Raw genomic sequence first — 11,303 nt, 5'->3', positions numbered from 1 at the left:
CGGGAGAAATTAAAGGCCCCTGCGTCGCGTCACCGAACGCACACAAACAGACACAAAGGGACGAGGCGTGGTGTGCGGCCCTTCGCGACCCAAAACCGTTCGCAGACCCTTCCGGGGCCCACTGACTGGCCACAGCGGCAGAACGGCCAGGGTGGTTGATGTTTACCTGTCCTTCTTTTTCTTCGTTGTCGCGTGGCCGGTCTTACCTCGTCGGTCTCCGCACCGTATCGTCGTCGTCTTCGTTGTCGGCCGTCGTCATCATCGCTTTCGTCGTCGTCGATCGTTAAGATTGCAGCGTTGCATGCAGTTTGCGATGATGCGCTGTTGCATCGATCGCAAAGGGCTGCCACACTCGTTGTTGATTCTCTTCTACCTGGTCCTTTGCGGTCTTCTGGCTCAGAGACCGCAATTGCAGCTACGAAAGAAAGTTCACGACGACGACGACGACGACGTCGTCGGTCTGATGATCGGTCTGAGGGCTTATGAAAAAGGGGAAAGTTCAAAACACTTTCGTCCACCGCGTCCCTCCGTGCCGCGAGGAAGAAGAATTTACCGCATTGTTGTGCGGTGCAGGCGGTGGTGATTGACTTACTGCCTACCGAGTCCGGCTGGTCAGTCAAGTCTGGAAGTGCGCGCTGACATATTTGCGAGCTCATGCCTGTCAATGGGTGCATTTGTTATGCCTTTAACGACATCACCCCGACAGCAGGACGACTCTATGTACACCGCAATCTCCTCCAACCAACCACCTTCTCTATGACCGCACTGTCTAGGTGTTGTGGTCGCAGTACACACTCTCGAACACCCTTTTGTTGTTTCGATGGCGCACTCCTGTGATTCCGATGGGCTTATGTGCACTTTCTGAAAACAATCATTCATTCGCCACCGAGCGAGGAGTGTGCGCTGATTGATGCTAAGCTTTCTCCATTAGGCAAAAGTGGAGTTCCTGTGAGTGATGGGCGGTAGGAGACGACGCCATGTCGCGCGATGCCAAGTGCAGCCACATGGGAACGTTTTCCGTGCATTCATCAACCGTTTAATTGCAACCGGATGAAAGGAGTCTTCAGTGCAGTCCAGGTAGGTCCGGGCGCGGGTGGCTAGCAGCCGCAGTTGTTGTGGTAAATACATTTTGATCCTCATTACAGCACCAGTCGATCAAGGCTGAACGAGAGAAGGTAGAATGTTAACAAGAATTTGACCACCGCTAGATTTTACTTATGTTTTGATAAAATAAAGATATGGGTGTTTTTCGAGAAAACATCAATAAGAATAGAATTTAGAAGTCTTAGTGTAATGCAATCATGAGTCGATTACCGGTTGTTGCGGTGCTGTCCCCCAATTGGTAACCTGCGACCATTTAATCGGCATAATTTCCTGTAAAAGGATTATTTGTTAATTAAAGTCCTAGTAAAAAGTTTATGCCGTATTTATTTTTTCATTAGTCTCAATCATATCACGGTTTAGGTGAGAGTGATATGCTCCCTTATGCTCGTCGCCATGTTAGCAGAATTAAAAATATTCTGTACCTTTGTCATTTTCGCCTCCATTGATGTGCAACATTCACAGAATAACTTTAGAAGGTTAAACATTGATGGTATATTGCAAAAATCTGAAACATAAAATTCGTTTTTCCCAACATCATTTTTGACCACCGATTCACGCATTGTTCCACGTGCGCCTGAAACCATGCAAACTTAACAATGAGCGCAAAGGGCCTTGGTCGACTTTATGTCGACTAACTTGCGTTGTTAACACGAATCGATGATGCTAGCGCACCCAACGTGGAGAAAGTGTTGCACTCTATACAGGGTGAGGCAAAAAAACTGCAACACAGTTAATACGCCATACATTTTTCATTTTTGTTAGGATTTTATTGAATAAAACCAAAAAATGTTGGGAATTTCATTAACTTTCAGAATCAGTTTATTTTTTTACGGTATGTTACTTTTTGGATGAATTATGGTCTTGAGACCGTGAAGAGGCCTTGCTTCGCTTGGCCGCAAATGATGAAATTCTGAACTTTGTTTTCTTTGATGAGAAACCATTCGTTATCCTGTAGTTTTTAAACGAAAAAAAATATGGGATTTAGTTTCCAGGAAAGTCAGCTGATAATTTACACCCTCGGCTGGCCACCAGGACGCATAAACCGGGTTGATAATGGGTTGAGATGCGATAACACGCAATTTTTCGCATTATTCGCACATTTTCGTTCGGTGGATCCGATATAAATCAACAAATTAATGTTTCTAAAGCTATTAAAAGGTTCATTGCAGTCCTAGAAATGCAAACAATTCATGCGAAAACCCTAGAGACTCCAAAAGGACTCTGTACCTTCCCTCAAAGCAACCGAGACATGAGATTAGCGTAAAGAAACATTTCACACTTCATTTCCATGTCTCATTGGCTGTCAATATCTATGGGCGCAAAAAGCGCAGGACTTCTCCGTTTGCGGTATTTTGAAGAGCAAGGTTAGACCTAAAAAATGACACAGTTTTGACCAGCTTTAGCAAACGCTTCTCCAAGAATGAGCCAAAATACCACAAAGCACTCTGCGGGCAACGAGCGATGGTTTCTTCTACCGTCTCAAGATCATAATTCACCCAAACAGTAACATACCATAAAAAACTGAACTGATTCTGAAAGTTTATGAAATTCCCGACATTTTTTGGTTTTACTCAAAAACTTCCAAACAAAAATGAAAAATATATGGCGTTTTAAATGTGTTGCAGTTTTTTTGCCTCACCCTGTAGAGGTAACTGTTTTCTTCATCGCTATGAAAAACTACCTCACCATGGAAAATGATTTCCTCAAAGCAAAGGTAGAGCTGCATGTTTCATTCTTCTTTAATTGGCGTAGATAGCTTCAATAAAATTAATTTGATTACCATAACTGTACTGTACTGAACAGTTAAACACAAAACATTAAAATTCTTACAAATGAACGGTTATGATTTGAGAAGCATATCTACTAACTATTCTAGATAACGTATTTTTTTTCTTTTATTTTTTTACTTCGTCTGGGTCTCAATTACTACAGTGTCACTGTTTCAACAGAAATGGAGAGGAAAATGCAACCCAACGTGTTTCTCCTTGATTCTACCGCCAATCGCGATTTGTTCACTGAAAAACGACGTTACCACCATTACAAACAAGGGTACTCGTTCTCTACCCACGACACTAATATTGCTGGCACCTTAATAGAGAGAAAAACTCGAACGAAAATCTAGCCCACCCCTTACACGTTCACCACAATTGGACCATTCGGTGGCAACGTTTCCGTTTTCCATTTGCACTTTATCTTTTGCCATGCTGCACACGTATCTTCACTTTCGATTTTCATCTCTTCCAATCGAATCGGAGCCATTTCCTTTCGCTCTCGTCTCGTCAACCTATTGGTGGCATTTGTCATGTGCACGCTGGTAAACCTAAATGCCCTCATCGTGCGACAACGCCGCCCGATCACCTCCCATTTACCTCACACGTTGTCACTCACTGGCAGTGACACAATGGATGCAATCGATGTAAATATCCACTTGAGGGCGATTAACAATGCCCAACGGAGGGCACCCGATTCGCTCACTTATCTGTCCATTGGTCTGTCGCATCGCAATTGTGACGGACAAAAAACGTCCACCAGCGATGGTCCCGCGGGACAGCCGGCCACTGCAACAGCCCCAAGAGACCAGGTATCTCAATTGGACGTAGGACGATGATGCCAGGACCTCGGTACAATTCGGCACGTGGTCCAGTCATGGCCCAAAAAGGTGAAACCCTCGAAAGCACTCTAATCACGCGAATCGTTTTCCCACGCACTGCACAACACAGCACAAACCCTCGACGCAGACAGCTACAAAACAATTGAAAGCAAAATGTTGTTCGACCAGATTTGGAGATTACAAATGGGCGTCTGGCCAACACCGAGAACGTGGGGTGCAGGACGGAAACCACTCAAATCTTGGATGTAGGTGCTTGTAATGATGCCAACTTCGACGAACCTTTCCAGTAACTTCGCTTCATAGCCGGCCGATCAAGGGAGGCTAGGAAATGCTGGAACGTTGCCATGATTTGGTAGCCGATCGTCACCATACGGTACGGTGCGTCAGTGCAGAGGTAATCGTTCACATGGAATCTGCCCGCACACACAGCACCGGTGAAAACCATGTTACAACTCGCAAATCTGGGTGCTCGCTATGCTGCTGTGTCGTTGTCCGGTTCCCGATAAGAATCGCCGCAATGATACCGGCTTGGTAGCTCAGTAGAGATCCGGTCCGATGGAGTGGGTTAAAGGCTTAGGACCGAGAACCAGTGTTTAGCGTTTGGCATAATCTGGAGCAGAATCGAACAGAAACGATGTACATGGACATCATGCAAACTAGACATTGCTGCTGAGGTCACTAATCTTAAGGCATTTTCGATGTTACCCGTTGCGAGTGGCGTGGCGGAGAGTAGTGAGGAAGGGTCGCTCGTCGCTCGTCGCTGTCTGCCAGCTACTGTTATTAATTGCAATGCTGCTACACTCGTTGTAGTCACTTCGGAAACATGCTACAGTCAAGGGTCTTCATGAAGCTGCTGCCAAATCCCCGTTTCCCCATGACACTGTGCTACACGCAGTCCAGAAATGTATGAAACAATGTAGCCTTCACTGCTGAATATCATTGGGAACGTATCAGCTGTATTTTTAGACATTATTTTGAAAATGAAAACCCTTCGAAACACATTCATTGTGCCTATTACTATGGTTTTAATGCTACAATTATGGGGCAAAGGGAAATTTGTGCTTGTGAAGACATTACATTAATATCTCTCACTAAGCTAACATAAATGTAGTTTCTTTAAAACCACTCAGATCTACTGTTTGCTCTCAGTAGAAATAATGGAAGAATTTAAATTTTCTCTCAAATTATGAAGTTCTGTTCGTTGTTTTACCTTCATCGTTGAACAAAACAAACACCAACTACTCTCTGATTATCAATCAATGATGATATCTACATCCAAGCAACGTTTACGATTTCGTCAACCATTAATGACGGCTCTGACTGTCTGGAAGTTTCTTCCTACGGAACCATCCTGCTTCTAACTTTGTAACGTCCAAACTGGACTCTACTTGACGGTGGACCTCAATGATCTGGCGTACACACTGGCCGAGTCCTTCGCATTCGGTCCTTGCTATCCCTTTTGGCACGAGAAGTCGAACATTCGTTCGTAAAAAGCCTACTCAAATCGTAGCACATATGCAGGTGCTCCAACGATGCGGATGAACAGCTTGTCGGTGCCATCTCAACACCACCGATCAGCCTACGACCTGCCCTACTGTGGACTCATAATATCGCCCGATGGCCTTGGCTCCTCTGATAACGCAAATTAATCGCGTAATATCCAGTCGCTCGACACCGGTGCAAGCTCGCGCATGCTCATCGAGTGCAGTCGCGGATTGTGTCATTTGTGCATATCACCGGAACCATTTCACTCGGAGGCGCGAGCGCGCGCGCGCGGCAAGGTTGCTCTATTTACCGACCACCGATCATCCTCTCTTGGGGTTCCCATCATTCCCCCCTCGCACGGTCGGTCCGGACAACACTTGCAACAACATCACTGGGACTGTAATTTACATTTCTAAATACCGATCTAATGTGCACAGCGCGGGCACCTCCGGCACCGCTTATCGCCACCATCGACGACCATACCGACCCAGATGGCGCAATCTGGCAGAATCTATATAAAAGTGTGCCCACCGTGCCGCGGATCGGTCATTTCAGAGCGAATCGGCGTGCTTCGTGTGAGTGTTTGGTGCCCACAGCCCAGCAGTCTTGCTCAGCTAACCCTAGATCACTGCCAGCGCGATGATCGTGTCCTGGAGGACACCGGTGATCAGCGCCGTCTTCCTCCTGACGCTGGCCGTCACAGGAGAAGCCACGGAGAGTAATTACGTCCGGGATGGAGTGGGCTGCCAGGCAAGTGGTTGCGTTACACAGCAGGGCTGTGTCCCACGTTACAGTCAGTACACCACGGTGCTCTACTGTCAACGGTGCGTCATCGATCGATGCCGATCGGTGGAACCGACTATGCCACGTCGCATCTGCTACTACCTAACCTCAATCGCCAGTGGTCAACGATTGGCAGCGGTGGAAAATTACGATCGCCGAACAAGCCAACGGTACGCCTCCGTCCTTCACACTAGTGATGATCGTGGTGATGAGGAAGGCCATGACAAGTGGCATCTGATCGCCAGTGGACGGGACCATGGCTACTACATTCGTAATTTCCGCACCGGAGAGTATCTGCGTGTGCAGGAAAACAACTTTGCGTACCTGGCGCAGGGTCAGCCAGTCGACGATAGCTTTCTGTTTAAACCACATCTCGTCGATGGTTCCTGGTCCTGTGTGCTCCTGCAGTCCGTCTGCTACGGTGGCTATCTGTACGGTGAGCGGTACTCAGCGAGCACTAATTTCGTGCCGATGACGCGCGATCTCCAACGCTGCTACCGGGAAAGCTTGTGGCGAGTGACGTCCGTGTACTGTTGAGCGTGGGTGTACGTGTCATGTGTTAGACTTTCGAAATGTTTAGACAATCTGTATAAGAGGAAGTACTCAATGATTTGAAAAAGAAAAGATTCTATAAAGCTTCCGAATTAGATTCGAATGTTATTTCAGTGTTCGAGAGTGTTTCGTTACCAGAAATTTTATTTATTAAACACCAAAAACCAAATTATATTTCAACAATTTTACCAGCCATAATAGAAAAATATTGAAAATTTTTATCCAATCCAGAGAACCTATTATTGTGTACCGAAAAGCAATTCCAAAGCAAAAATCGTGACAGAAGCTCGAGATGTAATTTCCATTCAACTGTATTCATAAGCCATTCCGCCCGAATGGGGGGTCACCAGTGATCTAGCATCCCCCCGCCCCACATCGTTGGCTGGGCCGCTGCCAAACACGAAAAGACAATTCGTTCCAGTCCGTCAAACGCAGCTCGCAGCGAAGTCAATTAAAAGCCCAAAGTTTCCTCCCTTTCCCATCTCGTTTCTCGTCTCATTCCCCAAGAAATCCCAAGTTTGTCCCCAAAAAGAAGAACAAAAGCTTAAAATAAACGCCACAAACAGCATACGAGAGCATTTTTCGGTGTACGAAACGCGATCCAACGCGAATGGCTAGCACATCCCGCGCGTATCCAGAGACATAGAGCAAGGGCTTTTTGGGGCAGGGAGACGTCCCTACCCCTAAAGGACATTTCGATGCAACTTGCCAAGAAGCAGCGACAGAGACACAGACAGAGAACGAAAAAAGAAAGCCCGAAACCCTGAAAGAACCAGCAAACCGTAAAAATCTCATTTTATGCAACGATGATGCACCGTCCAGCCCCGAAGAAGAGGAGGATGAGGGGGGGGGGGTACATTTGCACAGCATGCTTTGGCACTTGCTTTGCTCTTTCTTTGTTGCCGGCAATTTCTTCAACGAACCCCGTCGAGGGCTGCTAAGATGTGACTTTCCCAAATTCATAAAGAGACGCTCGTGCTATCGGACCGAGGTGCCGGAAATGAAAACAAACCTCCCATGAACCCCCTCCCCAATGGTCACACAGGGTGTCCTCAGGGAAACTAATTAAATTTCTGCTAAACTTTCCACGGCATTTCCGGTACCAGCATGCCGCCACGATGAGATGATGGTGGTGCGGCGGCACACGAAATGGAGTCACCTTCAGTTCAGCTGTTCAGCCAGGAGTCATGTCATGTTGGTTGCTACTGCGTTCTGGGTGTATACGGAGGCCGTTGGGCGAGCATAAATCACGCGCGAAAGGAAAGGGTAGGAGGGAGAACCTGCTGGACCTTGTTATATACCCAATTACACCGTTCGCCTCAACCTTTTTTTGCTAACTTTTACAGTGACGCCATTGCAACAAAACAAAACATCCACCCAACCACCCACCCACCCAATGGGCTGGCCTGCCAACCGGGCATCGAGTTCGAGCGCAATAAAAGGGGAAAAATGTAATTTTCCAAACAGCGCCACCAGCAGCAGCAAGAGCGTGTCTGATGACTCCCCTGGTGGAAGACCAGAGAGCAACCGGCGAAAGGAGTGCACCATCTTTAACCCGCTTTTGAACTGTGTACGTGTGTGTCTGTTTCCTCGGTGAGCATCCTTCGAACGAGCAGAAACTTGGAAAGCCGTGACACGGTCATAAGAGGGCTGCTGCAGCATCATTAGGAAACGAAAATCTCGACAACAGAGTCACTAGTGACCAATGTGCCTGGGGCGTTCCGTGGAACTACCGTGGACCATGGGCCGAGCAGACCGAGCTTCACGACGAATGAAACAACGTAATCTTCCTTCTTTCGGTGCAAAACGGTACAGAGTAGCCAACTGCGATTGTGAGGAAGCATCAGAGCAAGCCAGAGCCGGCCAGAGCAGGCCAGGTGGCCAGACTAGGCCAGCAGATGATAATGAATACACATTTCCGGACGCATTCCCATTTCTGCGGGACAATCATTGGCCCAAGAAGCGTAGCAGCTGCTTCTCGGAACTTGGACGACATCTCGGAACCGGAGTGACAAGACACACGGGGCTGGCATAGCCGCGGCGACAACGGCGAAACATAAATCCGTGGCACCTCCGTTCGGAACGGAGCGCCTCTAGACTCGATGCTAGTTGCTACGAAAACACCGAACACCAATCCCGGAACAACAAAAGAAGATTGGAGTTGTGATGAAAAGCGCACAAAAAACAAAAAACACACTCCAGCATAGACTGGCTAGACATTTCTACTGTGTTGCGAACTGGCCAAGGGACGAAATGAGAATCGGTCCGCAGCAAATGATGCTTCACGGTACGGATTGTGACGCGCATTTGGTTTCGATGGGGACAAAGAGTGATGCCGGACTCGTGTCTAGCGAAATGCTGGCTGTTCTTGTGCCCTTTTCAGGACTTGTTTGAGTTTTAAGGCACACTGTTTGAGGCAGATTCGCTAAAGGGATTTGTGATTAGAAAGAACTTTTTTAGAACATTAAAATCTTTTAAAGTGGTTGCTTTAGTTGGCAAAGTCCATCATCTGTTGAGTTTTCTTTTATTAAAAAACAAAAATAAGACAATTTTTAGTGACCATTTATTCTATTTCATTCCACTTTATGCTAAAAACATCTCAACACAATACTATTTAAAATGCTAAGCTGGAAAACAAAGGCAAGCAGATAAAAAGTATAGCACCAAACGATGGCCAAACGATGCTCAACGATTGTTCGCCGCCATCGACAAACACGACAAGACGTCCGCATTACGCAGCCTTTCTGTTGCCTGCGCTGCAGTGTGGTGCTCGCTGGTGTCCCGCTTTTCCATTTCCAATTTCAGGGAAAATGCACATAATTACGACATTCATTGGCCGTTCATCGTTCCTTCGTCCTCGCTGCATCGACGCGCTCTTTCGCCTTCATCCTGTCTCTCTTCCTCCCTTTCACTTGAATTCTCTGTTTAAAATTGTCGCCACCAGCACCTCGCGTTTGTTCTTCGACCATCGTATGCTGCTTATTTGTGTGTCTGTGCATGCGCTCTCTATCGACCGACCGGTATCGCTGGTGGAAAATGTTTAGACTCGAGGAATTTTCCGCTCGAACAACAACAATCACGCTCCCCCAATGCTGCGCTCTGCGACAGCGTCAGTGGCGTAACGGTGAGACGATTGGCAGAAATTAAAGAACGTTTGTGCTCTAATTGGGTGACATTAGCTACGCCGTTCAGGTACGTCGACCAGGACAAGGAGCTTCTGTTTCTAAATCGCCCATTTCTGTTTGATTAGAATTTTCCCGTGTTTTTGCCGTGTCCCGAAAAAGCCAACAACTGACGGTGCTAAAGCTGAACACTACGGTGGCAGACATTGCCTGCCTAGCATATCCTTTTTTTATGCAAAACAGCCATCACTCACAGGATACATTACACTCTGCAGGTCTAGCCACAGCTGCTCACCTCAGCAGCAGACACTGGTAAGGGTCCACGGTGAATGGTCTACTCCAACGGTGGCATCCTTCTCCGGCGGCGCATCATCTCGACCATCGCCGAAATCTCTATCGCGCCACTCTTCACCACGTCACCATAAATCAATGCGCGAGTGGCCAACGTAAACGCTGTCAAATTAAGAGGAATAACAATATTTATGGCCATTGTCACAGGGACTTCCCTCCCATTTCCTCCGTTTCGCCCGCAGTGGCCAGAGGTTCGCGGTTGCCACTGTCACTTCCGATAAGGTTCACCGGCGAGAAACCGGCGAGAGAGAAAGAGAGAGATTTTGCATTTTTTATTTCCTCCACTTTTTGGCCTAGGCCTTCCCCGAAAAACCGGCCACGGTCCTGGTCCTTGCTGGCATCGGCTACCAGGACCAGGTCCGTCTCGCGTACTTAGTGGCGTAGCGTTTTCCGCTCGCTGGCGAAGGGCATCAATTTTCATGTTGTAAACATTAGCATTCCCACAGCAACGTCCCATCGCTGGCGGTACAGAGTGACAGAGAGCGTCGGGATTCCATGGAGTTTTTGAGCAAAAGGGGATACGGTTTTCAGGCAGCAAGAGGGTACCGTACGCGCCCAGATTACTCACCGGCTGCGTGCACGCACATCGTGCAAATAATTTATTGTTGTAATGCTGGGAGTGAATTGTCGACGATGATTTGGGGCTGAGGTGCCATTGCAATCACGTGCAGGCTGATGCTGTATGGAAGCTTAAATGCTTCAATAATTTCGAAATCAAAATGGGGTAGCTCCAAAAAGGTAGTGAACATTATTTTAAATCAGAGAAAGTGCTTCAATCAGACCTCAAATAAATCATTTTACATGAGAGAGAAGAGCTGAAAATCTTTCTGAAAGTTAAGCTTCCTAATAATAATGTATTGATTTTATAAAAGGATCTCTGCAAAGCTATCGATCAGAATCGTTTTGTGATAAGCAGACGATGCCCAACCAAATCGAATCTTCAAACGGGATCTTCGAAACATGTTTCAAAATAAGTTCGTTAGAAATACTTCTTTCTAATTACTTTATGATGTCCTGGTAGTCACTAACACAGCAGAGGAATCACATTCAATCACGTATTCTTACGGATTCTCTCTTTCTCTCCTTGTTTCTTCCCTTCTTTTCATTTCCATTCTTGCATTAAACGCTCTTCCTGGCGCTTCCACAGGCCACCCCACCAAAGGAGCAACCATCTTGCAGCGACATCGAATGTCTTCAAATAAATTACCCTGCTTAACGGACACGCGGTACGTGCCGCATCGTACCCGATGGTCGAAAGATAAACCGCTCTGCTCCTCTCTCTCCTCCCCGGCCCC

At 47.1% G+C, this 11,303-nt stretch overlaps 1 protein-coding gene across 1 annotated transcript; it reads left to right on the top strand.

Moving 5' to 3' along the window:
- Positions 1-5,755: 5,755 nt before the first annotated feature.
- LOC126572698 (uncharacterized) lies at positions 5,756-7,084 on the top strand. Its single transcript, XM_050232221.1, has one exon. The coding sequence runs from the start codon at positions 5,840-5,842 to the stop codon at positions 6,518-6,520; it is 681 nt and encodes a 226-aa protein (XP_050088178.1). The 5' UTR covers positions 5,756-5,839; the 3' UTR covers positions 6,521-7,084.
- The last annotated feature ends 4,219 nt before the right edge of the window (positions 7,085-11,303 follow it).

Source organism: Anopheles aquasalis, chromosome 2, assembly GCF_943734665.1.
Source record: "Anopheles aquasalis chromosome 2, idAnoAquaMG_Q_19, whole genome shotgun sequence".
NCBI lineage: Eukaryota > Metazoa > Arthropoda > Insecta > Diptera > Culicidae > Anopheles > Anopheles aquasalis.
Note: the sequence above shows the minus strand (reverse complement) of the source record. Positions and strands in the feature narration are given on the sequence as shown.